The sequence below is a fragment of the Manis javanica genome, chromosome 12 (assembly GCF_040802235.1).
Source record: "Manis javanica isolate MJ-LG chromosome 12, MJ_LKY, whole genome shotgun sequence".
In the NCBI taxonomy this organism is placed as follows: Eukaryota; Metazoa; Chordata; class Mammalia; order Pholidota; family Manidae; genus Manis; species Manis javanica.
The window spans coordinates 71,692,312-71,720,276 of NC_133167.1; the positions used below are offsets into that span (position 1 = coordinate 71,692,312).

Consider the following 27,965-nt stretch of genomic DNA (forward strand, 5'->3'; position numbering starts at 1 on the left):
GAGGGGGGAGGGGGGAAGGGAGGGAGAAGGGGATTGAGGGATATTGTGTTTAGTATACATGGTGTGGGGGATAACCAGGAGGACAGTGTATCACAGAGAAGGGACATAGTGGATCTGTGGCATCTTACGACACTGATCCACAGTGACTGTATTGCGGTATGGGTGGGGACTTGATAATATGGGTAAATGTAGTAACCACATTGTTTTTTCATGTGAAACCTTCATAAGAGTGTGTATCAATCATACCTTAATAAAATTTTTTTTTTAATGTGAACACAAGTAACATGAATAAGCACAGGACACTGTGGATGTAGCAAAACAATTTCACTCTGATGGGAAAATATGTGAAAAATATATCTGAATTTATTATTTTAGCACATCATAATATAGGGTTATGGAGACAAAGAAAATACTAAAATGGATCAATATAAATACGCTAAAGTGTAGTTTTTCACTTACTAAAGTGATACAAGTCTCTCATTCTATTATCAAGTTTATAAAGAAAAAAGATTTACACTATACACACAATGATTTCCTTCCCAGAGCTGTAGAGTGGAGAGAGGGGAAAGCCTTAGACTTGGTGTAAAGCACGGCTTTGAGGAACATGATCTGGCTGGCCTGCCCATCCCTTATTAGAGGTCCCCGTTGGGCTTCCTTGTGACTATAAATAGACATTCTATTTCTACTGCAACAATTCTTTCCTGAAGGATCTAGATTTTTTTTTACTATCAAGACATGCTTTTATCTTTGTGGTCCCACTTCCAAAGCTGCTCAGGCTGACAGTTCCCGAGGTCGGCCTTTTGTTGTGCCTCTCTTCTGCCTGAGATGGTGGTGTCCCAGAAGGGGTGGCATTTGTCTGTCTTTCTGGCTGACTGAATACATTCAGTAGTGGACATATGCATACGTAACCCCTGAAACCTCCTAAAATGGGAAGTACCCGTGAAAACATCCTCCCGCCTCTCCTGCTGGTTCCCCCGGCTGATACTACGATAGTGCATCTGTGTGAAGCTCTCCACCCTGGTGTGTCTTCTCCAGTGGAGAAAGCAGGGTCTCCCAGGGTGCCAGGAATGGGGTGCTCTTGGTCACGGTTGCATATTGTCATGAATCCAGTCCAGGTAATTAGTAACCTTGGTATATATGCCCGGTATGTCTTTCTGCCCACAGCCGAGTCCCCAGCTGATGACACCCACCAGCGTCATGTGCTCAGCCTTCATGCACACCAGGGGGCCGCCCGAGTCACCCTACGAGAGAGAACAGTGTGGTTTGCAAAAATGGCAGACTCTTTGGGGGAGACGTAGGGTTAATATTGTGGTGGTAATATTCTTCAGAATACTTGGTTTAGAGAGGGAAAATTTTATCTCAGTGAGAATTTGAGATAATACCCTCTAGAGAATTAGGTTGCATCTACATTGTAAAGTAGCCAGGCATTTCAGGCCTCCACCCTGGTTTTAACTCCAGCACTTACTAGAGGTGTGGCCTTAGGCTAACTGTGCTTCAGAACTCTTATCTGTAAAATAGAGATAATGCCATCTACCTATGAGGCGATTATGGAAACCAGCTGGGAGAAAGCTTGGGGAGGTGTGAGAACAATGTATGACATTTAGGAATACTCCTGGTAATTAGCTGCCATTGTCTTACTGAATGAAAGTTAGTTTTTATCTCAAAGCTTGCAGCTAGATCATGACTTCACTTTGCATACAACCTTTTTATGACTGTTGAGCTGAGTAGGACAGGAGGTATTTCTGAAGAAACCATTCAGAAAGAGACCAAAAGCTGTCAAGGAACCAAGGCAGGTAAATGTGATGTTACCTCAGAGGAACAAAGCCGTAAAGTCTTCAGAGCAGGACTTCTGGCTGCCTTTCTTTTGGTGCCCCCACCCTCCAGCCCTGAGCCCCCCACTGGAGAGCCTGGCATACTCTAGGTCAACAATGTTTCATCACTAACAGTTCCTGGGTTGTACTGAGGTCTTAATACTGCAGGTGGGGCTGTGTCCCACACCCCAGGCCTTGTTACCATGAAATAGAAATACTCTGATAAGGGTGCCAACAGAGTCTGAGACAGTTTACTTTCCCAGGGTTAAAAAATCCATATCAGGGCTGAACATGAGTTTTTAAAACTTATTTCTCACATGCCATCTCTGTCCTATATCCCAGTCAGTTGCCATTTCTCCTTCCCCCTTCTACAGAGCCGACTCCGATTCTCCAGCATCTACGGAAGTCAAGAGTTTCTTAATTTGTCTCGTTTTATCCATCACTTCAATAGTGAACTCACTGCTTAGACTTACAGGAAACGCTGAACCAGGTGGAGTTTCCGGTATAGCACTGGGGGAATCTCCTGCAGTTTAGGTTTCTTGAATTTGAGGAGCTTTGATCTTTCTGCAATTGCTTTATTCTCTGGGGCCCTCATCTACAAGCCCAGCTCCTCCCTGAGATGAAATCACTCCATTCTGGCTGCACTTTTTTCTTGGTTAAGAACCTCCTGGCCAAGGAACACATTCACCCTTGAGTGGGCTCAGAGGCCGGAGAGACGTGCACACATACCTGGCAGGCATCATGCAGGTTGGCCTGGGTGCCGCCACTCCGTGTGTCTCCAGCACACAGCATATTCCTGGTGACAGTTCTATTAAGCAAGTGCTGGGATGTGCAGCGGCTGGGTGGGTACAGCCTGACGTGCGCCTCCTTCAGCCGCTCGGAATAGAAAGGAGAAGCTGAATCAGAAAAGAGACGATGTCTTAGGGTTTTAGGAAAAGTTATTTATTATAAACTACTTGGAAGGAGAAAGCCAGATTTTCTAAAACATTTCCCAAGCTTTTACATGTATGAGCTTGAATCCTATAAAACTGCCAATATTTTATTGTTTCACCTATGAAAACAGCAGTTGTATAGAATGTAATGCAGAGTTTCTCAATAGCAGCACTATTGACATTGGGGCCAGATGAGTTTTTCTGGAGCCACTGTCCTGTGTATTGCAGGTGTCTGGCAGCACCCCTGGCTTCCACCCACTAAATCCCAGTATAGACCTCCACTGTGCTTCAGAATTCTTATCTGTCAAATAGAATACTGTCTACCTTACAAGGTTGTTATGGAAATTAGCTGGGGCAATTGCAACAATCAAAAATGCCTGCAGACACTGCCAAATGTGTCCTGGGACCCAAATCGCCCTAGCCAAAAGCCACTGGCTTAACCTAGTATCTCATTTAACCCTTGTAATCTAAGAGATAGCTAGTTCTATCTCCATCTCGCCAGAGGAAGCTGAGGCTTGGAGCTCCGTTAAATGAAATTCCATGTTCAGGGTCACCCTGCTGGCAAGGTGCAGATCTGGGATTCAAACTCAGATCTGCCCAGCTGTACAGTCCAAGAACCTCATACCCTGGGGTGAGGTTACTACAACCTTCTTGACATCTTAAGCCCTTCAAAAAAGCTAGCTGTACATTTCAGACCTTTCTTGACTCGCACAGCAGCCCTGTGAGATTCAGAAGACAGATAATGGGCTCTCGCCACACAGGGGACTCGCCTACATGTATGCAGCGCCAGAGCTGGAACCGGCGCTGCTACCCCTCACATGACCAGCTTTCCCCCTGGCCAATGACTGTGTCACCGTGGTGCGGGCGGATGGGACAGAGCCTGCCTTGCACTTACACGCCTCGTGCTTGCCGTAGCCTGACAGCTCACACTCGGTCCAGTCGGGAAGCTGCAGATCGGCTTCGGGGAGACAGATGGTGCGGACACTGTCGCTATCCTGGGCGCAGCTCGGCGAGTCCGATTTCAGCTGCAGCAGGGCTGAGGGGGTGGCAAGCAAGAGGATAAGCATGCCGGGCTCCCTCCAATTTTAGGGGAGGGAGATGAAGGCAAGGGCTTGGAAAGAGGAGGTAGGAACACAAGTCCAGGGGGTGTTGTGCCATCTGGAGTTGGAACTGAAGCAGGAGAAAAATGACATCTTACCAATGTCATTGTCATAAGTGTCATCATCAAATTCCTTGTGGACGATGTACTTTTCTACTTCGAATTTCTGCTCCTCCTGTCCAGGCTCCAACCGGTATGTTCTGCCCAAGACCACCTTCAGGTGGTGGGGAAGAAACCTGGTGGAGAAGGAACGCTGGGTTGCCCTTCCTGCTGAGGGTCCCTCTACAGGGTCTGCTTTCAAGGCCATAGGGGGAGGAAAACCTACCTCTCCTGGAAGCAGTGAGCGGCAGACAAGACCCAGCAGGAGCTGATCAGGACGCCTCCACACAGGAACCTCTCTCCCGATGACCTCCTGTTCTTGGCAAAGATGGCAGCCTGCCATGGGTGAGAGGTGATGTCCGCGTAGAGGCCTCCTTTAATGCGGAACTGAGGCTGCTTGTACTCTCTCAGGCCACACATGGCTGCAAGCAGGAAGGACAGAGAATGGAGGTCAGGCCTGGGGTCCTGAGGTCAGGTCCTGCGCACCAGCCTGGTTTAGCCTCTTGGAACCCTTCCTGGTCACTGCTCTTCTGCAGGCAGGACAGAGGGACAGGACAGTCTCATGGTGACAAGAGCCACAGCCCTCCCCCACTGAGTCCCCAGCACATACCAACTTCAACGTGAACCCTGTCTGCAACCCCCACAACACAGGGGCTGGGAAAATTTTCCCCAAGGTCACAATGGCCCCTGGACTAGAACCCAGACCTGTGAGTGACTCCCAATCTGGGGGATCTTTCTGCTTCATGCCTCATGCCTCTATAGTTATTTCCTGCAGCCTCTTCCTGGTTTAAGAAATAACGAGCCAGTGCAGCTTCCCCCTGGGGGAATGTCTGCCCGATATCTTTTCCATCTGCTCAGCCTTACCTGTCCTCCAAGGCCCAGGTGACATCCGACCTGCCTGAGCAGCTTTCCCACCACTCCAAGCCCCTGGGCTCTGAGCCAGTCTACGAATCCTGCTGCTGAGGACGCCACATGTGGCCTTCACTGTGCTTAACTGGTACTTTGTGTCCACCTGCCCAGTTTAACCCTATGTTCTTTAAGGAACATTCTGGCTGGTCTGTGTGTTCACAGGAACTGAGTAATAATAATCTATTCTGAGACAATTCCAAACTAAAGTACCATTTTTTAGCCAAGTATGCCAGCTTGAATTTTCTCTGCCTCTCACCCGTATCAGTAACCCCCACTGGCATGTTAGGTGGTGTCTGTGGGGAAGGTGGAGCAGTTCACAGCAGGGGACGAGCCCTGGATTCAGGGCGTACGGTTCAGACCCCAGCTCTGCCTCTCAGAGCCCAGAGAGCTCGGGCAGCCCCGCGCCTTCTGAGGCCGTGTCCCAGGCAGCCAGTGCAGACAGGAGGACGGCCCCTGCCACACAATGCTGCGAAAGCATTGCTCTCCAGGGAGCCGTGCCTGGGAGCCCTCCTCACACTCATCGGCATTGTTAATGAAGAGCCGAACGGATCCTAAGAGAAACTGCTGTGTTCTTTCTTCCCTTCTGCTCCTCCCCATCACTCGGTGCATGGGAAATGGACACCCAGGTGTCCCCATCCCACCAGGCCTGGCCCTCCCGAAACCTGACAGCTGGTCTAGACCGGGGAGCTGTGCAGACACAGGGGTGGCAGAGGAAGTGAGGGTGGGCAAGGAGGTGGCCGCCGGCCCGCCCTTACAGCACTGGGGCACGTCACAGTATTCCCATGTCAACTTGTGGTCCTTCAGCATGTGGCACCAGGGCTTGGCGTCCCCATCTGGATTCCTGGATGATGAAAGAGTTGAAGGTTTCGGTCAGTTTTCAGCCACATCACAAGCTGTGTACAGGGAAGAAGGCTCTGTGAGCCAACAGCAAAAATGCTGAGGGGAGACCCTGGTTCTGGACTTGGCTCTGTGACTGACCCCACCAGCGGAAGTATCTTTAACTTCATTTTCTACTGGCAACATACCATTCTCATCTCATGGGGATGCTGGGCAGAACCGCGAGCTGTGCGGTGACGGACTTGCATGAGAACAGAGCAGATGGATCTAAACACTTACGGGACAGCCCCCTCACATGGGATTTGGGTTGAAAAACTGCTGGACTTTGCTCTTCACAATATATCATCCTAGCAAATGAATCATCTGGACTGGATAATATCCATGGTTCCTTCCCACCCTATGGGCCCTGCACGTGACTGTAGGCATCCCATCTCCCACCCCACACCCCGCCCTGGCCCTCAGTCCAGACCTGACCCCCGTACCGGCAGTAGTTGTGTTTGCCCAGGCCCAGCGCCTGGGCATTGGCTGTCCATGCTGTGTAACTCTTGCCTATCAGGACCATGGAATTCCACTGGAGGCAGGAGGCACCAGATGTGGTGAGGCTGTAGGTGCCTCGGTATGCTAACCCTTTCCCAGTGTAGCAATCCCCATTTCCTTCTGGATAAAAGAAAATGCAAACTGAAACAAAACCATTTAAGTGGGGCAGCAGGCAAGTTGGGGTTTACATCAGGGCCAAAGTGGGGCTGCTGGTCTGAGAAGCTGACTGTGGACAGCCCGCCCATGAGAAGCGTGTGCTGCCACCCTCCTCCCCTTGTCCTCTTCTCCCAGCCGTTGGTCATAGGGATGACAGATGGCTTCCACTGGGTGTCCCAACTTCCATCAGCTGGTGATGGCTTCCTGGGTTGCTGTGTTGAGGGAGATTCTGAGAGTATATCAGGGCCAGCAGGAAAGGATGCTGTGTTCATTTAGTGGCAATTACTTCTACAGCTGCTAGGGGTTTCCTCCCTTACACACATCAGGTTGCATGAACCAAGGTACTTCAATGGAGAGTCACGTCAGCAGACCCTAACTTCTCAGATTTTGTCTGCCGGGACTCTGAAGGATTCGTTGGCTTAAGAAGGAAGGATTAACCACGAATCTAAAGCCTGCAATGGCAATAAGTACATATCTTTCAATAGTCACCCTAAATGTAAATGGACTTAATGCACCAATCAAAAGACATAGAGTAATAGAATGGATAAAAAAGCAAGACCCATCTATATGCTGCTTACAAGAAACTCACCTTAAATCCAAAGATAAGCATAGACTAAAAGTCAAGGGATGGAAAAACATATTTCAGGCAAACAACAGTGAGAAGAAAGCAGGGGTTGCAGTACTAATATCAGACAAAATAGACTTCAAAACAAAGAAAGTAACAAGAGATAAAGAAGGCCACTACATAATGATAAAGGGCTCAGTCCAACAAGAGGATATAACCATTCTAAATATATATGCACCCAATACAGGAGCACCAGCATATGTGAAGCAAATACTAACAGAACTAAAGAGGGAAATAGACTGCAATGCATTCATTGTAGGAGACTTCAACACACCACTCACCCCAAAGGATAGATCCACCGGGCAGAAAATAAGTAAAGACACACAGGCACTGAACAACACACTAGAACAGATGGACCTAATAGACATCTATAGAACTTTACATCCAAAAGCAACAGGATATACATTCTTCTCAAGTGCACATGGAACATTCTCCAGAATAGACCACATACTAGCTCACAAAAAGAGCCTCAGTAAATTCCACAATATTGAAATTCTACCAACCAATTTTTCAGACCACAAAGGTATGAAAGTAGAAATAAATTCTACAAAGAAAACAAAAAGGCTCACAAACACATGGAGGCTTAACAACATGCTACTAAATAATCAATGGATCAATGAACAAATCAAAATAGAGATCAAGGAATATATAGAAACAAATGACAACAACAACACTAAGCCCCAACTTCTGTGGGATGCAGCGAAAGCAGTCTTAAGAGGAAAGTATATAGCAATCCAGGCACACTTGAAGAAGGAAGAACAATCCCAAATGAATAGTCTAACATCACAATTATTAAAACTGGAAAAAGAAGAACAAATGAGGCCTAAAGTCAGCAGAAGGAGGGACATAATAAAGATCAGAGAAGAAATAAACAAAATTGAGAAGAATAAAACAATAGCAAAAATCAACGAAACCAAGAGCTGGTTCTTTGAGAAAATAAACAAAATAGATAAGCCTCTAGCCCAACTTATTAAGAGAAAAAGAGAGTCAACACAAATCAACATAATCAGAAATGAGAATGGAAAAATCACGACAGACTCCACAGAAATACAAAGAATTATTAAAGACTACTATGAAAACCTATATGCCAACAAGCTGGAAAACCTAGAAGAAATGGACAACTTCCTAGAAAAATACAACCTTCCAAGACTGACCAAGGAAGAAACACAAAAGTTAAACAAACCAATTACAAGCAAAGAAATTGAAACAGTAATCAAAAAACTACCCAAGAACAAAACCCCGGGGCCGGACGGATTTACCTCAGAATTTTATCAGACACACAGAGAAGACATAATACCCATTCTCCTTAAAGTGTTCCAAAAAATAGAAGAAGAGGGAATACTCCCAAACTCATTCTATGAAGCCAACATCACCCTAATACCAAAACCAGGCAAAGACCCCACCAAAAAAGAAAATTACAGACCAATATCCCTGATGAATGTAGATGCAAAAATACTCAATAAAATATTAGCAAACAGAATTCAACAGTATATCAAAAGGATCATACACCATGACCAAGTGGGGTTCATCCCAGGGATGCAAGGATGGTACAACATTCGAAAATCCATCAACATCATCCACCACATCAACAAAAAGAAAGACAAAAACCACATGATCATCTCCATAGATGCTGAAAAAGCATTTGACAAAATTCAACATCCATTCATGATAAAAACTCTCAGCAAAATGGGAATAGAGGGCAAGTACCTCAACATAATAAAGGCCATATATGATAAACCCACAGCCAGCATTATACTGAACAGCGAGAAGCTGAAAGCATTTCCACTGAGATCGGGAACCAGACAGGGATGCCCACTCTCCCCACTGTTATTTAACATAGTACTGGAGGTCCTAGCCACGGCAATCAGACAAAACAAAGAAATAGAAGGAATCCAGATTGGTAAAGAAGAAGTTAAACTGTCACTATTTGCAGATGATATGATACTGTACATAAAAAACCCTAAAGACTCCACTCCAAAACTACTAGAACTGATATCGGAATACAGCAAAGTTGCAGGATACAAAATCAACACACAGAAATCTGTAGCTTTCCTATACACTAACAACGAATCAATAGAAAGAGAAATCAGGAAAACAATTCCATTCACCATTGCATCAAAAAGAATAAAATACCTAGGAATAAACCTAACCAAGGAAGTGAAAGACTTATACTCTGAAAACTACAAGTCACTCTTAAGAGAAATTAAAGGGGACACTAATAAATGGAAACTCATCCCATGCTCATGGCTAGGAAGAATTAATATCGTCAAAATGGCCATCCTGCCGAAAGCAATATACAAATTTGATGCAATCCCTCTCAAATTACCAGCAACATTCTTCAATGAATTGGAACAAATAATTCAAAAATTCATATGGAAACACCAAAGACCCCGAATAGCCAAAGCAATCCTGAAAAAGAAGAATAAAGTAGGGGGGATCTCACTCCCCAACTTCAAGCTCTACTACAAAGCCATAGTAATCAAGACAATTTGGTACTGGCACAAGAACAGAGCCACAGACCAGTGGAACAGATTAGAGACCCCAGAAATTAACCCAAACATATATGGTCAATTAATATTTGATAAAGGAGCCATGGACATACAATGGCAAAATGACAGTCTCTTCAACAGATGGTGCTGGCAAAACTGGACAGCTACATGTAGGAGAATGAAACTGGACCATTGTCTAACCCCATATACAAAGGTAAACTCAAAATGGATCAAAGACCTGAATGTAAGTCACGAAACCATTGAACTCTTGGAAAAAAACATAGGCAAAAACCTCTTAGACATAAACATGAGTGATCTCTTCTTGAACATATCTCCCCGGGCAAGGAAAACAACAGCAAAAATGAGCAAGTGGGACTACATTAAGCTGAAAAGCTTCTGTACAGCGAAAGACACCATCAATAGAACAAAAAGGAACCCTACAGTATGGGAGAATATATTTGAAAATGACAGATCTGATAAAGGCTTGACGTCCAGAATATATAAAGAGCTCACACGCCTCAACAAACAAAAAACAAATAACCCAATTAAAAAATGGGCAGAGGAACTGAACAGACAGTTCTCCAAAAAAGAAATACAGATGGCCAAGAGACACATGAAAAGATGCTCCACGTCGCTAATTATCAGAGAAATGCAAATTAAAACTACAATGAGGTATCACCTCACACCAGTAAGGATAGCTGCCATCCAAAAGACAAACAACAACAAATGTTGGCGAGGCTGTGGAGAAAGGGGAACCCTCCTACACTGCTGGTGGGAATGTAAATTAGTTCAACCATTGTGGAAAGCAGTATGGAGGTGCATCAAAATGCTCAAAACAGACCTACCATTTGACCCAGGAATTCCACTCCTAGGAATTTACCCTAAGAACGCAGCAATCAAGTTTGAGAAAGACAGATGCACTCCTATGTTTATCGCAGCACTATTTACAATAGCCAAGAATTGGAAGCAACCTAAATGTCCATCGGTAGATGAATGGATAAAGATGTGGTACATATACACAATGGAATACTACTCAGCCATAAGAAGTGGAAAAATCCAACCATTTGCAGCAACATGGATGGAGCTGGAGAGTATTATGCTCAGTGAAATAAGCCAAGCGGAGAAAGAGAAATACCAAATGATTTCACTCATCTGAGGAGTATAGGAACAAAGGAAAAACTGAAGGAACAAAACAGCAGCAGAATTACAGAACCCAAAAATGGACTAACAGGTACCAAAGGGAAAGGAACTGGGGAGGATGGGTGGGCAGGGAGGGATAAGGGGGGGGGGAGAAGAAGGGAGGTATTAAGATTAGCATGCATGGGGGGAGGGAGAAAGGGGAGGGTGGGCTGCACAACACAGAGAGGACAAGTAGTGACTCTACAACATTTTGCTAAGCTGATGGACAGTAACCGTAATGTGGTTGTTAGGGGGGACCTGATATAGGGGAGAGCATAGTAAACATAGTATTCTTCAGGTAAGTGTAGATTAAAAATTAAAAAAAAAAAGAAAGAAAGAAAGAAAGAAAAGGGGGATTACTCCTTAACAGGATAAAACTATTGGTAAATCAAAGATCAACGCATGCTTTAAATATCCTTAATGTTGATCACTTAAAGGGTGTCAGATGATCAGCTATGGAGGTACTTTTTTCTGATAATATTCCTTTCTCTTAATTAAAAAAAAAAAAAAAAAAAGCAGTTACTGTGTGCTGACCTCCAATGAGTTCTGCACAGTGGTATAGAGGGCATGTCAAAGTGTGGGCAAAGGGTCTGTTTGTTTCTACGCAGAAGATCAAGGCCTAGCTTGGATACCCAGAAAATGAACTAAGATACGATATGAGGAGGAGCTTCCGGCATCAGCACTCTCTGGAGGACTCGTGCCGGGGGATGATCATCAAAAAGCCTCCACAGGGATCCGGACGATGCTGCGGTTGTGGCTGCATCCAGCCCACCATCTCCTGGACTTGCCATAAGAAGGAGGAGGGAGATGTCTAGGCTGGCATGTGCATACAGTGAGACAACGAATTTGACTGGATCTGTACTGTTGGAACTCAACCAGGAGTTGGGAGGGGTGCAAGTTGTAGCACCCCAAAATCTCATGACTATAGACTATCTATGGTTAAAAGAACATATGGGATGTGAACAGATCCCAGAAATGGGCTGCTTTAATTTGTCTGATGGTTCAAGTACAGTTGGAAAATATCCATCATATCATAGATAAATTTTCACAAATGCCTAGGGTGCCTAAATGGTTTTCTTGGCTTCACTGGAGATGGCTGGTAATTATAGATTTGCTTTGTTTATGTCACCGTATTCCTATTATGTCAATATGTGTGTGCAAATTAGTTAGTAGTTTAAAACCTATACATACTTAAGGTACTATACAAGAAGATATGTCAAAGAAATAATCAATCCTCCCAAGTTTCCTTCATATGCTACATCTATAGCTTTTCTTCTTCCTTCCTAATTACAAACTTTAAATAGAATTCGTGCCTCATATCGAATTTACCGAGTATCATAATTCCTCCAGGTGGTAAAGATACCTCGAGACAAGTGCTGGGCATAGAAGCCACAGGGCATAAATCTGCAAAGAAGTAAAAAGCTAACCTTTGCAAACAATATGGCTTCTCTCTCACTTACCAACTTTACATTTCCCTGTATGGCCCCGGAAGATGACTGGTTAGCCAGAGACGGGTAAGATTCCTCAAGGGAGGAACAACCTAAGACAGGCACAGTCGCAGGGGGGCCATCAGGTGAGAATTTGGGGATCAACAGAGGTGAGGCTCAGAACCTCACCCCCCCTGCTTTGAGAGAAATCTTCTGCATCCGTGGATGTCTTGCTGCCCTTGTCTAGCCTGGATTAATACTTAGTCCATAGGCACACACCTGATCATCTGATCATCTACATTTGCCTTCTTACAGCACTAAACTATGTTTTCTACCTTTATCTTGCATCTACCTACCACTTCAGCATTTTATTAAAAATAAAAATAATAATAATAATAGGAGAAATGTGGGATCAACATATAAATCAAGTACAAAAATCAAATGAATATTCATATTTGACCTGATGGTTTATAGGTCATATTGCATGATCAAAACCGAAAGTTTCTGTGATGAATGCCCTTGTACTGTTCACCATGTAAGAATTTATTCACTCTGTAAGAATTCGTTCACCATGTAAGAACTTGTTCGTTATGCTTCAGAAGATTGGAGACTGACGAGAATTAGGCTTGAGATGGATTAATGATTGTACATTGAGCATTGACCCCCCCTATAATGAATTTTATTGTTGTTAACAACCATTTGATCAATAAATATGAGAGATGCCCTCTCAAAAAAAAAAAAAAATATGTACAACTTTATAATATATGAAGACAAAAAATTACAGCAAAAAAAAAAAAAAAAAAAAAAAAAGAAGGAAGGATTGAATCTTTGGATGCTGCCTATTCCCTTATTTGCCCTATAACCCTTCTGTCTCTCCATCTGAAACTGATTAAGTACACCACTATGCAGAAAAAGCTTTTTTTTTCCTAAAAGGGATCTTCAAGATCATCTAGACCAGGGAGTCCCAACTGAGACCAGATCTTGGGAGATGGGAGGGTGCTCTAGCATTATTGCAAAGAGTCCTCAAACCCAACCTTACTGGGAGATGGAATGCATATTATTATGTTTATATATGAACATTTAGAACTTTAAAACATTTTTCATACTATTTGTGATAAAAAAAACACAGTTACTTGTGCAAGAACCACTTAATAGTACTTTTTTGTGACTTGGTATTTTTTAAACCTGGGAGATTTTCTCACATCAAAAATCTTTCATGATAGAGAGACTGAGAAACAGGCCCATCACAAAAGGGAGAATCTCCATTCATGCTCAAAAGGATTGGAAATCACTGATGCAGCCCCCCTTCTCTGTAGATGAGGACACTGAGGGTGGGGGGTAGAGAGGTCAGCTCAAGGTCAGACAGACAGCCTGGGGAAAAGGCCTCTAGTCTCCTGACCTCTGCAACCAGAATGATTTGGCAGCCTCCTCCTGTGTTCCTGCTGCAGGAGGACTGGCAGCCTGTGCCTCGCAGGCTCTGTGCACATGGCACTGCCGGAAAGTGGGAGGCTGCACTTACCCCTGGGGCAGGCTGGCACACTGCAGAACTCGGAGCTGTACTTCCCTGCCTTGAAGACATAGCACCAGGGCTTCGTGTCTTGGTCTGGGTTTCTGCAAAATCAGTCCAAGAGGGCCAGGTGTGGGTAAAATGAAGCCTCCCCTTCAGACTGAGGGGCTTGGCATCTTCTGGGGAAAGGGCTGGTGTGCTTCGGGTCGCACACAGATTAGTTGTATCATGTTAGCTGGAAGTATGACTTGGTTATTGTCTTCAGCTGGAGATTAAGTAGGGTTTAAGGAGACGTGTGTGGGTGCCCAGTTGCCGAGGGGCAGACAGTGATGGTTTTATGTGTTCATGTGGCTGGACCATGTGCCCAGTCATTTAAACACTAATTTAGATGCTGTCGTGAAGGGATTTTGTAGATGTGGTCCACGTCTACCATCAGTTGACTTTAAGTAAATTACTTTGTGCCTATATATGTATATTCTGCTTCTCTGGAGAGCCCTGACTGGTTGGGTATGTCTTTCCCCAACTGTAGCAGCTTTTCCCCAGAGAAAGGCCCACTCAGTGGGGAAGATGGCCTCTTCTTACCTGCAATAATTGTGATTCCCCAGGCCCAGTGTGATGGCATCTGGCCTCCGCCCGTTGTAGGGCTTCAGGGCCAGGACACTGCTGTTCCAGTTGACGCACTCAGCCCCACTTTCGGCTGTGCTCCACGTGCCCCTGTAGGTGATACCCTGGTCCTTATAGCACGTGGCACTGGCATCTGAGTGAGAGCAGGACACGAGACACCTCACATGTGAATCCCCTTTCATTTAGTTTTCCAAGAGGGTTTTGCATCCGTTCCCGTTCTTACCCCAAACCAACAAGATGGCTGACGCTATGGCCTCAGGGGCCATGGGGGTCCCAGGACTGGTGGCAGGGCCAGACTCAAGATTTGCACCCAAGGCTCAATCCATCAGGCCCTGCACTTTGGTTTCCTAACCGACCTTTGGGTGATCCTTCCCTGCCCCTCCCCTGCCCCCACACACTTCCTTTCCCTTCCGGTAGATTTGGCAACTGGGGTCTCAATCCCTTGCACACCCATTCCTCTACTACTCACCTATTTCACAGCATTTCCCAATAAACCCTTCAGGGCACTGGCAGACAAAATCCGAGAAATACAGGGCCTGCTGACACGTGCCCCCATTGAAGCACCTCGGTTCACTGCAACCTATGTGAACAAGGAAACGTGTAATTACTTTCAAAGCAGCTCCGAGACAGTTAAAACTTTGTGCTCACTACATGTCGGCTCCACTAGAAGTGGTTGGCAAAATCAATTCATTTAAGACTCCCAGCAAACCATGATAGATGAGGCAGCTGAAACTCATTAAGTGAAGCCACCTGCCTGAGGTGGAACATGCCTGGGGGCTCCGCGGGAGGATCTGAACATCTGGCCACGAAAGTCAGGGTTTGGGCCCCTGAAATCCAGGCCCGGCCTGAAGTCATACGTACTTTTGACGGGCACCGAGTGACACTGTGCGCGGCCGCCGTTGCACCAGCAATATTCCACCCGGTTGTTACGGAGCACGGGGCGCAACCACGACTCGTGCTGCAGGTACGTCATCTGTGTTTTCTCATCTCTGCAGGTCACTGTAACGAAAGACAGGCCGGCCACTTAAGGCACACGCAGCAAAACGGCCACCCACCCGGTCCTTCTGAGGAAGTCCCTCCCTCCTTTAAATATAGTCCCTCCTTCCTTCTTTTCTTGCTCCCAGCTGGAAGACAGCAGATGCCCAACAGTTTGTCACCAAAGACTCCTTTTATTATTTTTCCTCCGATGGGCCCTCCTTTTGAAAGAATTTATCTATCAAAATATACATTTACTGAGTAATTTAATTTTTCATGTGAATGCATCAGAAATACACGCATGCATATAATCACATACACAAGTATAATTGTCTACCAGAGGTTTTGATCCACGTGAGTTTTAGCACATTGAAATGATGCCTTTCTGGCCCGAAACAAAGAAAATTGACATTTCAGTCTGCAGAAAATGTGCTACTTCCATTAGTATTTGTGGCATAATGAAAATAGTAGGAGGACTCCTGTTAATATTGTTTCTCTCTTTCTGTTTGCAAACCAGAATGCCAACTTAACTTTCAATTAATTAAACAAGTACCATTATGTTCATCATAAGTAATACTGTTATTTGAGGGTCCATTGGGGCCAGGATACCCGTGTAGGAAGCGCTGTGCTCTCCAACCTCATAGGTCTTAAGAGTTAAGGTGTGACTCACTCTAGGGAAACATCCACTTTTAAGTAGATGTTGCAAAGTGTTCCAGACCCAAAGGAACTAGGTCACCGAGGAGGAGAGGCAAGGGTCCCAGGTTTGGACTTGCAGCTAGGCCTAGAGTTCTTCAAATCAGGGGCAAGACTATGCAGCCATTAGCACTTTTTATTCTTCAAAACCTAATGGGAATGTTCCCTAGGCGTCTGGAGTGGACCCCAGACATGGTCTTCTACAGAGAAAGTCTCCCCACGCCACTGCAGGGTGACCATGGGCAAGTCACTCTCACCCTCTCCAGGTTCCGTTCTCTCATCTGTGTACGAGACTGAGGACCACCGACCTCGCAGGCTCCCACCCGTTGGCGACCCTGTGGCAGCCTGACTGTCAGAACCTGGCTCGCTGGCTTCAGCTAACGTGGTGGAGGGGACAGCTTGGGCGTCAGAGTCGCCACAGAATGGCAGCCTGCCCTGCCCCCCGCCCTGCCCCATGGGCCCCCGCCCATCCCAGCGGTGCCTCACCTCTGTACGATCTGGCTCCTCTTCCCACCCGAGGGTGGATTTCCTGCGGAGAAACCAGGGGCGGAGGGCGGGTCAGCACATGCCGGATGTGGGGGGAATAAAGGAAGCCCAACCGGGAGACCCGCCGTGAACCCGCCGGGCAGAGGCCGCCTGTCCGGAGCGCCCCCCTCGGATGAAAAGCCAATTTCTTGCCTTCTGATCTACTTCCTCCTCCCCTTCGGCCCTGGTGCTGTCCAGAACTTTCTGAATGGTGGAAGTGTTTACTACCCGAGCTGCCTCTGTGGTAGCCCCTAGTCACATGCGGTGCCGGAGCACTGGAGGTGCTGCTAAGGGACTGGCTTTTACTTCTATGTGAGGTCAGCCACGTTGGGTAGGGGCTGGTGGGTTGGGCAGTAGAGCCGTGGTCCCACCAGGCTCCCTGACTCCCGGCTTTGAAGTCCGGCTGCGCAGGTACGGCCCCTTGGGCCGGCTGCCATGTGCTGGGGTGCTGGGCGTTTGCAGAGAGCTTGTGCAACGGGCAGCTGTCCCAGAGAGCGAGCGGAACGGGGCCTCGGGCCTGCTGCCGGGGCACGTGGCTCAGGTAGTCTTCATAAATATCTTAAGGATTTATCCAACACATTCCTTAAAAACAGCCGTGCAGAGGAATTAAGACCCATTTACTTGGGTCCGAGTCAGGGCCTAGGGTTCTGTGGCCCGCACGCTCCTGCAGGGGACGGTCAGGGAGCCCTGCTGGCGCCCGCCTCTGACGCCGCCCTGCGCGGGGCCCTGGGCGCGCTGGGGAGGGGCTGGGAGTGCCCAGCCTCGATGGGCGGCCACCAGGCGCAGCCCGCACACCCACCTGTCGGGGCAAAGCCAAGACTGCCCCACAGAGCAGAAGCACACACAGCAGCTGTCGCTTCACTTCACTCATTGCGTCTTCTGAGCGCCCCTTAAACTGGAAGAAGAAAGGAAAGGAGCCTCAGGGGGTGATGTGAGAGGTCAAAGCTCAGGAGCCTGTGGCTTCACCCAGGCCTCTGTGCCCACGGCAGGGAAGGCAGCAGCAAGGCTCTGGAAGACTCGTCCTTAATCGTTTTCATTGTGGTAAAATGCATACAACGTGGAGCTCATCACCTCACCCGCGTGTGAGCGCTGCCTGGCGCATTGAGTGCACTCGCGCTGTTGTGCGCCCGGCCCCACCCCCACCTCCAGCCCTTTTTCATGTTCCCTTCCTGCAACTGCAGTCCCAGCGAACACGAACTCCAGCCTTGCTCCCGCCTTGCGTCTCTGAGTTCACCTCCTCCGGGGACCTCGTGTCAGGGGAACCACGCCCCTCGCCCTTCCGTGACTGGCTTCTCTCTCAGCATCGCGTGATCAGGGTTCAACCGTGTTGTGGCTTGTGTCGGGCTCTCCTTCCTTTTTAAGGCTGAGCACCGTCCCAGGGTCTGCATGGATCCCATCTTGTTTATCCCACCCGTCAAGGAACCCAGGTTACTGGAAGATCACTTTGCCCAGATTCTTAAGCGGGCTGGAGGGGCGCGCACCCCTGTCTCTTCCTGGCAGCCCGCGGACCTCAGTTCTTTCAACTTTAAATTAATTAAACAAGTACCGTATGTTCATCACCGGTTTCTCTTGAAGCCAAGTCCTGCCCTGGGGCTGACTACATGGGGCCACGGTAATGTCCCCTCCCTGACCTTTTCAGAGGAAAGCCTAAGGACTTTGTGGAGGGCACATTGCAGGACAGCCCACCTCAGCCTGCCTCCCTCTACCACTTGTCACTTCCATGCCTCCTTGTCCACCCTCAGAAAGCCCTCTCCCTCCCCACCACTGCATCAGAATTCTGCTCTTTAATAGGAGGGCCTGGCAAAGTGCATTTCTGCAGAAAGGCACAGAGGCGTCTAGTTTTTGGCCGTTAGACTCAGACCTTCCTGGACCCCAGATTCCCAGTTTCCACGTGCCTTTCTCCCCAGCGATCCGGCCCTCAGCGGCTCAAAGTAGGTGAGTCGGCTGGGGTGTTATTCTGTGGTCTGGCGGCCCGCTCACTCCCCTGTCCACGTCCGAGAGAATTAAATCAGGGTATTTCTTCTCTTGACTCATTTCCCTTCAGCCACAGCAACTTTGGGTCCCACGCCTCCCCTCATCCCGCGGGCACCAAGGGCCCGGTGGGTGCAGGAGCTTCCAGGGCCTTCCTCCTGGTCTGGCTCTGGCCCTTCTTTGTCTCTTGGCAAAAAACCCTCCAGCTGGAAGTCGTCCTGTTCACCTCAGGTCCCGGGCCCCCTGCAGAGCAGGGATGAAAAATAAAGGGCAATGGGGTGGCAGCAGAGTCTATGTCCCACTCTTCCTCCTGGCCGCTGGAGACAGGCTAGGGGCAGAGGGCGGGAGAGGCTGGTCACTGTGACTCGACAGGAGAGCACAGGCCACAGGCTCGGAGGGAGTTTTGCCAACCAGCACCCTCCTCCCCCGCTAGAAGGAAACAAGCTAGGCCATGGGTCTTTGTTCCCATGGGCAGCCGTTCCAGGGCAGGGCCGGGTGCCCTCTGGGGTCAGAGAAGGTGTGCTCACACGGAGGGGGAGCTTTGCTAACACTCACTGCTTTTAAGGCAGCTTCAAAAAAGCAGGGATGGGAGGCTGTCCAGAACAGGTGGCATTTTCTACCCACAGAGGACTGCTCCGGATTTTCTTTCTCGGTTTTTCTTCAATCATCTCTTTCTCAAAATTTCCCAAATTTCCTCTAAATCCCCCCTCTTAACTTTATCCCATTACTTAGATATATTATAATCGTTTATAAAAGAGCTTCTTAAGCGTCTCTCCCTGTCCCTTCCTGATGTTAATCATTTTGCACTCATGTGTGGATTGTCCCTTCTTTCATCGCTGCAGCCACACCTTGAGCGCAGGGAGGCTCCCTACCCTCAGAACTTCGTGAAGAAAATCTGAATGAAAACAATGAGTGGGGAAGTGAAGCACCAGCCCCACAAGGAACTTAACTGTCTGCCTGCCAAGCCAGCCAGTCCTGTCAACACACTCACTCACCTAAGCCCGGAGCCTTAGTTCAGTCTTTTCTCTGGAAGCCTGTCGAGTTGCTGTTTTATTTCAAGAACTTGGGAACCTCCTCAATGGAGTGCAATTCTAGATGTTGGAAAATTGCCAAGGGAGAAGTGGATATTTAGCACATTTGCATTTCCTGGACAAATGGGGGAGGAGAGTGTGACTTTCAGCCACACTGGGTGTAAAAACTCAGGGGCCGCCCCATGGTAAGGCCTTTGCAGCCAAAGAATCAGCATGGGGGGAGGCACATAGCTTTGTCTTCTGCCCCTGGGAGAGTCCGACAGTCTCTCTCTGGGTCCTTATCTGCCTGCGCCTCTTTAGGCCTTGAGCGGCTCAGTGCCAATGGGTGTCACACAAATAACGTGATAGCTTGGTCCCCACGGCACAAAGGCAACCGGAGTAGCCAGGCAGGCCAAGTGGGGTAAGAGCGGGACAAAGAGATGAGTCATCCGCCAGCACATAAGCAGCGCAGCCAGCCGAGAACTAGGGAGGAAGAAGAGAGGGAGGGAGATGTGTCCTTATTTTGCTTTTGTCAAAGAGGACAGTGTAGAGGTCTGGGGGCAGCGCCTCGCAAAGAGCAGAGCGAATGCAAAAAAGGAGGACTCAGACCCAGGCTGAGGTGCCTGTGCTGGGACACACTTCAAGGCCACCACGGCCCCAGGCTCCTGGCAGGGGAGGAATGCCAGGTGCTCTGGGGAAGCCTGGGTGGGAGGTGAGGTTTGAGGAGTGTTAGAAGCCCTTCAGAGGCTCATTTTATAAACACAAAGACCAATATTTTTTCCCCCTGTGTTCTCTTCCTTCTGCTAAACTTTACAGTTTCCCAGAATCAAAGAACTAAAAAAGAAAGGAGGGAGGAAGGAAAAGAAAAGCCACGAGGGTGGCCCCCTGCTGTTGGACACGAATCCCAGAATTACTGGCGGCCTCACAGCAGGAGAAGAGGCTGAATGGCCATAAGGTCCTGGGGCTCCCAGGTCTCCACAGCCCCAGCCCTGGCAGGCCCACCGTAGCACATGAAGCTGAGTTTTGTGGATTTGCAAAAGGCACCCTCTCTGGTGGCTGGAGTTCAGCTGTGTCAGCTGTGATCTTGGCAAGCTGACAAAGAACCTGTGCAAATTAGAGAAACCAGGACATGTGACCTGGCAAGCAGAGAGTGGCCTGCATCTCCAGGATGTGTGGGCCGGTATCCCTGTGCGGGACACAGACTGCAGGGTTGCGGTCAGAGGCCTCCGCCTATGTGCAGAACATCTCAGACCTTCCTGCCTGGAAGCCACCTTGGAGCCTGCTATCTGCAGCAACAGAGTGACTGTCCCCTGGCCCCTCTGAACAACCATGAATGATGACTGTTCTAGGGAAAAGAAGAGAATGCCTGGTCCCTGGAGCAAAGATTTGCGCTGGCTGAGAAATCAGTAATTATGCCAGCCAGAAACTCAGCGGTCATTTCTGCAGTGCTAAATCGGTGAGGGGAATATGCTAAGTGACAAGCGCCAGTTAATGACTGTTTGAGTCTGGATTAGGTGAAGCCACTGGAATGGCCACAGGGCAGTCAGAGGAAGGCCCCGGGGGAACGCTGTAAACAGCTGTCCTGGTGCCTTCACACGGCCTTTCCCCCTCCTCCATCCTCCTTCCTTCTCCATCCTCCCCCATAAAAATCTGCTCTCAGGAAAGGAACTGATATAGTAATTAACATAAGGTTAAAATGACTGAATAAAAATGTGCTGCCCTTCCAGAAAGCATCTATTTTCAGACATAAAATCTGCTCTCAGAGATGTAAAACCAAGTGGGTTGGGCTCCCAAGGTGTCCTCCAAGGCTAACATTCTGTGGTTTCTGCTGCTCTGAGCACAGTGTAATGAGGAGTGTGCACAGACTGTGTAAACTATGGAACACCTGTAAGTGGGTATAAGCGCTTTTATTTAAACACTCGAGCATGTGCTATAAAGCGATTTGCAATAAAGGAACTTGTAGGACGAATGCAGTCAACCAGTCATCAAGCTCTATGACTTTAGGTACCGACAGTGCAGTTGCCCCAGTGGAGCTGGTGTAGGACTTCAAGACTTGTAGTCTCTCCTCTTGCCAGCAAAAAAAAAGCAGAAACATGAGCAAGCTTGAGGGTAGAAATTGCAAGGGAAACACAAAAGTAAATTAACACTCTTATCAAATTTGGCAAAATGTGCAAGGTTTGCTACTTTACTATTGGGGAAACTTCTCAGGTTATTACTGGTTTGCTTTGCAAAACTTCTCTCTGGAAATCTGAGTAAGAGAAAATCAGTTTCCAAGCATAGCAGTTCCCTAAAATGACTCACGGCTTTAAAACAAACAGTCTCCTGGAGCCCCCCCACCGCCAACCATCATGGCCCAAGATGGATGCTGACAAATCAGAAGAAAAATGATGAGAACTCCTTGGAAGTGGCAAGGCATGTCACTAGAGTCAGGACACGAGAGGGGGCAAGGGAAGAGGAGGAATCAGGCATTGCAGAGGTGGTGGAATTCCACCAAAGCTCATCTTTGTTACCAAGTCAGACCCAGGATAGAAGCCATTGGCCTGGTAGCTCTGGTCCAGGTCCGGCTTTTTACAGAGGCTGTGCTCTCAGAATAATAACCATTTCAAAAACTGCTATCGTATAAGCACTTCTTAACTCTTCATCAGGTAAGTTGCTGTGTGCCAGAACTGATTTTCTCTCTTCTTGAACAGACTTCTTTACAACCGGCAGAGGAGAGAGGAAGAGTCTGTTTCTTATCTCATTTGATCAAGTCCAATGAGGTGTGGAGAATAGAAACCTCTCCTGGTTTCCATCTCCACTATCTCCACTCAGTCACTTAGTTACTCTCAAAACATCCTCAAAATAAAGGCATATGACCTGTAGCTAAGTTATATGAAATTAACCTGGCTACTTAGAAAAAACTATTCTGAGCATACTCGCCTTCTCAACGATCCATCTTTTGGATCAGAAATATCTGATGCACATGGATGTTTGGAAACCAGAGACATTGTGTGAGAATAATAAGGGAACTAGAACTTCCCAGAAAAAGACTAAAACATCTCTTTCTCTCTGTAGCCCAGATGGTAGACACTGGCTTTTGCTACTACAATGAGGCAAAATAAAATAAGTTTTCTCTTCTGTGGTAACTCCAAATCCCTGTTATTTAGAGGAAATAGGGATTATTGGTTGTGGGCCCAGGAAAATAGAAATTCATCCCATCTGTCCTATGATAAGAACAAAAGGAACTCTTTCCTGATTAACTAGATCCTTGTGAAGAAAAAACAAAGTTCGGCTGGGAAACGCTAACTCAATTAGTCAGTGCAGGAAAATGTTAAACCCCAAATCGGAATCTAAACCCTGCAATAAATGTTAATCTCAAAGATTGTCTTGTGAAGCAATGAAGGTAGTTCCCCTGGTTCCTTCCACTCCCTAAAGCAAACACCCTTAAAAGGGAATCAAACATGCAATAATAATTTGATAAATTCTTTCAGCGTACGTCCAGATTTCAACACACATGAATCAGAAAAATTATTGAAGGCTCTCACAGTATCATTACACGAATTTGTCCACCTTTTGTTAGACTCACATGAAAGTGACGTATTAGCATATTTTTCAGAAATGTGTGTGGATTAATGCCACTCACTCAGCAGGTATTTGAGTGCCTACCACTTGCCAGGCACAGAGTTTACAAAACCCTTTTTGTCCACTGAATGATTTAAGGCAATATTATTATCTTGTTTCTGCAGAGGAGAGAACTGAACTTCAAAAGAGTGTAACTGAGTTGGTGCTAAGGTGACGCACCTTGGGAGAGGTGACACTGGGACCCAGATGCAGGATACCCAGCTGTAACGTCCCAAACCCGATACTCTTTCCGCTACTCCTCCCTGTGTCCTGACGCAGATTGCAACATCTTAATGTGTTCCAAGGTGACATTTTGGAGGAGCACCGTGTTGTAACACAAGGGGCATAACCTCTCAACTTCAAACGCCAGCTGCCACATATAGGTTGTGAGTGGTTTCCCGGTTTCAAGAACAGGCTAAACATTTCCGCCTTGCTGCATTGTGGCAATTAGAGAAAAAGCCGGCAGAGGCCCTGCTCAGCGGCCAGTGCACCGCAGGATGAACTGCCCTTACTATACCACCTGTGTCCTTCAGTAACGGGAGCACCAAAGTTTACAGCTCCTCCCTGGAACAATAACTGGAGGCGTTCAAGGCAAAAGGGATGCCAGGCTCTATGGCCATCGTGGTCAAGCGTCAATTCCAAAGACTGTTTCCTAGATCCTCTGGACATCTTGTGGTTGCTGGTAACTGGAATTTTTACACTTGATTTTAAATTTGGCACCTGCATCCTTTCCAGATGATTTGTAAATTGCATGCCTTTTATCTATGTGCACAGAACAGTATTAACAGGAGCCGTTATTTCCTGAATATGGGCTGGTGTTGCTTATCCTATTTTCACCTGTTTTTTTATTTGCCTTTCCCAGGCCTATTCACACCTCCCCATGCCAGGGTTACCCTGGACTCACAGAGGAGGTGGGACTTAGCAGCCGAGACAGCTGGAGGATGAGGCCCATGCTACTGAAAACACCTGTCAGATGCACATGGATATTTGGAAACCACAGACATGTGAGAAAAATAAGGAAACTGGAACTTCCCAGAAAAAAACCAAACCGTCCCTTTCTCTCTGTAGCCCAGATGGCCCATCCCAGCTCTTGCTACAATCCGGCAAAAATAAAACAAGGTTCTCTTTCCTGTGAACACGACAAAATGTTGACTAGCCAGCTGCGATCAAGGTGACTAGTAGTCTTGCCTCTTTTAGATTATTCATAGTAAATTACAGGGTTTAGCTTCCCCACTGAGCCCCTGCCTCCCCACCTGCAGGAAACTCAGCCAACATCAAACCACTCAGGCAAAGATCTCTACCAGAGGGACCTGAGGACCTCCGTGGGGTGCCCCCCTCCTGCTGTACCAGATCACCATCCTATCCACCTGGACTGCAAGCCCCTGCTCAGTCTAATTTCCTCCTTTCTTGGATTCACAGGTGATTTACTAAGTCCACATATTCATCAGCAAGTGTTTACTGAGCACCAGCCATGGACCAGGCACAGGCTCCATGTCATAAAGACAAATATGCTCTATCTTAAAAAACTCATCATTTAGGCAGAGGTCAGACAGCAACTAGATAATCGCAGTACAGTGCAACGAGCACTGTGATCTGCAGCAGGCAGGGCTGGGAGGTAGGAATGCGCAGGGAGGAGGGGTCCTGCAGGCATGTGGAGAAGGGGGACCAGCTCATTCTTGTTGAGATGGGGCTAGTCAAGTAGGCTTTTCCCAATGGATACTATGTAAGCTGTTTGTTCAACAGAAGTAGAGTTTGCCAGGCAATGAAGGGCATAGCCCCAAGATGGGCCAGTTGCTTGCGGCCCAGAGTGACAGCAGCAGGCAGCCAGAGCCCCTTACTCTTCAGCATGCATACCTGTCCCTGGGCAAAAGCTGTGTGATTCCCAGCACAGGCTCTCCCTTCAAAGGTGTTCCTAGGAGGAAGTGCAATTTGGAAAGCCCCACTGTTCTAAGGATATAGAGGCCTTTGGAAGAGGTCAGTTTGGAATATTTGTGACCATATAACAAACAGAAAAGGCTCTTCATACACAGGTCCAGTCTCTGGGTCCAGCCCAACCTTGAAGTAGTCACTTCACAGGCTCCAGGTACAATCAGGCTCTGTAGGATAATCCCCAAACAAACCTCTCCAAGCTAAGGAGTCTGCGTCAGAGCACCCATAACCATCCTGCACACCCCAGCGGGCCTGTCAGCCAAGAGTCACCCTCTGGATCGTGGCCATTGGCACAGAGGGTGCTGGGCAGCAGCTAAGGAGCCCAGTTGTATCAGTCCTGTAGGAAGAACAGCTGGTAGCATGCCCAGGGCCACCGTGATCAGCGCCAGAACGTGCCTCAGTCAGTCCTTCAAAAAGTATGTATGAAATACCTGCTGTGTGACACGTTCATTTTCCCTTCTGCTATAGGTCTTATTTTTCAGGTAATGGAGAGCCTATCTGTCCCTCTACCCCTTTCTGCAAAAGTCTATTTTCCCGGCAGGACAGTGGAATATAAAATGCATAAAATGTCACTAAGAAAATGTGCTGTCTTTATATGTAAGTCGACAACTCAGCCAATATCAAGAGACCATGTGGCTGGATTTTGGGCTGGACCAAGGTGGATAATCTCCAAGATTCTTTCCAGCTCTGACTTTCTATAAGTCTGAATCATCCTCACTCTTGTACCTGATTTGATTTGAGAACTTACTCTATGTAGTTTTATGAGCTGGTTGACTAGGATGAGGTTTATAGCCTGAAATTATGGATAAAATTTTTCTGCATACAAAGTAAATGGCCCAGAGAAGGAATGAATAGAATATTCTGGTTACTCATTGTCTATTCTAGCCATCTGAGGACAAAGCTGATAGTCAGTCACTCACAGAAAATAAAAATTTTATTCTAAGACTACATTGCACAGTGCCAAATAATCAAGTGAAACTGAACCTTTCAACTCAAAACCTAAATTTTTCCTCACCACCAGATAGTCAATATCTCTGAGAAGTATATGAATTTTGAGTTTTGAACAGAGCTAAGTCCACTACCATTGCTCTGAACCATGTTGTCCCCTCGGCCATCTGCTTGAAAATAACCTGCACACACTTGGAAGTTTTGGAAGTTCTGAGGCAAGCCCTGCTTCTACACAAAGGGCCCTTCACGTTGCTATAAACCCCTTGACCAGAAAAGCTCCCGCTGGCAGATTAGCAACAGGTTTCCCCTGACAGCACATTTCCCCAAACGCCTGTGGTCCAGGCCACTAGCTTACAAAAGCCTGAGATGGTTCCAGCTGCTAGGTGTGGCTGGCTGCTTGTCACTATGACACGCACTGATCATCATCAGCTCCGCTCATCAACAATTTAGGCCCTGGGAATAACAACCAAGTCCCAGAGTGCCACCTCAGTGAGCACAAATAGGGGGATCACGGCTGTCCCTCAGCTCCTCCCGGGCCGCACGACCAGTCCCAGGCCTGTTATAAAGCAACCAGGGGAAAGCACAGACACTGGGGGAATCTAACAGGAGGCATCACAAAATAACCTGGGATGGTCTTGGGGAGTCTGGAAGAGACTGGGCCATCTGGGCAGAAGGAAGCCACCGTTTGCTCCTGACGAAACCCAGAGGTTCAGGGCTGGCGTCGCTGAGAACACCCTAGGTAGCATAAACCGATGTGCAGCCGTCCCTAGATCAATACTACACGTCCTTGCTGGTGCCTGGGGTCTGACTCTGCTTTCTCAGGAAGCACTGAGCTAGCAGCTCGTGCTGACCATCATATATTGTTTCTGGACAAGTCAGTGCCTCGCTCCCGGAGTCTTCCCACCCGGGAAGGGGGAACTGGGCAGAAATTGCTAGGAAGTCCTTTGAGAACTCTGCTTACCAGTTACAACTGCAGAAGTTCTTCATGGGATTGCAATACACACACACACAGTCTTTTTCCATCATCAGTCAGCTGCAGAGGTTCACCCTTGTAATTCCAACTCCGCCACCGAGTAAATCACCAGCCCACACTTCTCTGTGCTTCAGTTTGTCCTTAGTTACCTGGGAGCTCAGCCTACGTTCCTCCTTCCCTCCCGTCCCCTCTCCCTTCCTCCCTCCCTGTGAGGTTAATAAAGGTAATAAGAGGGAAAACCAGGAGCGCCTGCATGTGCTTCCTGCAGAGTGCTTTAGAAATAAAAACCACTGATGCTATTTTTCCCCTGTAATTGAAAAGTCTTTAAGCAGGACCTCACACTTGCACACTGGGCAAAAAGCCAGAGGACACAGTGCCCCGTGGCGATGGAGTGGGGGGCGTGGGGGAGATCACAGGCCTTTCTGTGTCGGGCGCCTCCTTCTCTTCCCCACCTAGGAAGTCATGCCTTAGGTAAGTCCCTCTCGGCCTCATCCGGGATTGTTCAGGGAGGAGGCCGCCAGACGCCCACCCACGGACCCTCCCACTCAGGCAGGCTGCTGACTTCGCATTCCTCGCCCGTTAGTCACGAGATGCTCCCATTGTCTATTCAGAGCCCTCGCATATAATTCTTTTCACCTTCTTTTTACTCTGCAAGCATGGATTTCTTCCTCAAGAAATAATGCCTCCTGTTTTCCCTCCCCGACCGCCTCAACCCTCCAAACCAGCTCAGCCTAGCCCAGGCAAATGTAGATCTAAAACGAAATCTCCCTCTGGGTGCAGATTCCAGCTAATTCTCTTTCTGCCTGAATTACAGTCAGTCCCTAGGTGCAGGCATTTCTTCACTGGCTCAGTGAGCCAGGCAGGCTTTGAAGAGAGAGTAGGGAAGATGGGTGGACAGAGGCACAGAATTCAACTTACCACCACTCCTTGCCTGCCTGCCTTCCGTCCCTCCGAGAGGCCTTCCCAGCAGTCTTGGGCGCTTGCAGAACCCCAGCTCCTCTCCCTGCACAGCTCTGGCCTCCTTTAAATGTCAAGGCAGGGGGTGGGGTCCGTGGCCCTGGGTGGGCGGGTTTCTCTGCAGCAGGACGATGCCCAGTGGACAGGGCCATG

At 47.7% G+C, this 27,965-nt stretch overlaps 1 protein-coding gene across 2 annotated transcripts; it reads right to left on the minus strand.

The window, feature by feature from the left end:
• Positions 1–345: 345 nt before the first annotated feature.
• Positions 346–27,947, minus strand: PLAT (plasminogen activator, tissue type). Of its 2 annotated transcripts, XM_036999156.2 has the most exons (15): positions 27,774–27,947; positions 19,391–19,486; positions 17,224–17,319; positions 16,386–16,428; positions 15,093–15,230; positions 14,701–14,811; positions 14,190–14,364; positions 13,620–13,711; positions 6,170–6,344; positions 5,606–5,691; positions 4,168–4,363; positions 3,942–4,078; positions 3,639–3,779; positions 2,541–2,707; positions 346–1,241 (listed from the first exon to the last, which is right to left on the minus strand). In XM_036999156.2, exons 3-15 carry the CDS (start codon positions 17,293–17,295, stop codon positions 1,083–1,085), a joined length of 1,692 nt encoding a protein of 563 aa, XP_036855051.1. In that variant the 5' UTR covers positions 17,296–17,319; positions 19,391–19,486; positions 27,774–27,947; the 3' UTR covers positions 346–1,082. The 2 variants fall into 2 exon arrangements, with proteins under 2 accessions (XP_036855051.1, XP_036855050.1); XM_036999155.2 differs by lacking the exon at positions 19,391–19,486 and having other exon boundaries at positions 27,774–27,945.
• Positions 27,948–27,965: the final 18 nt, after the last annotated feature.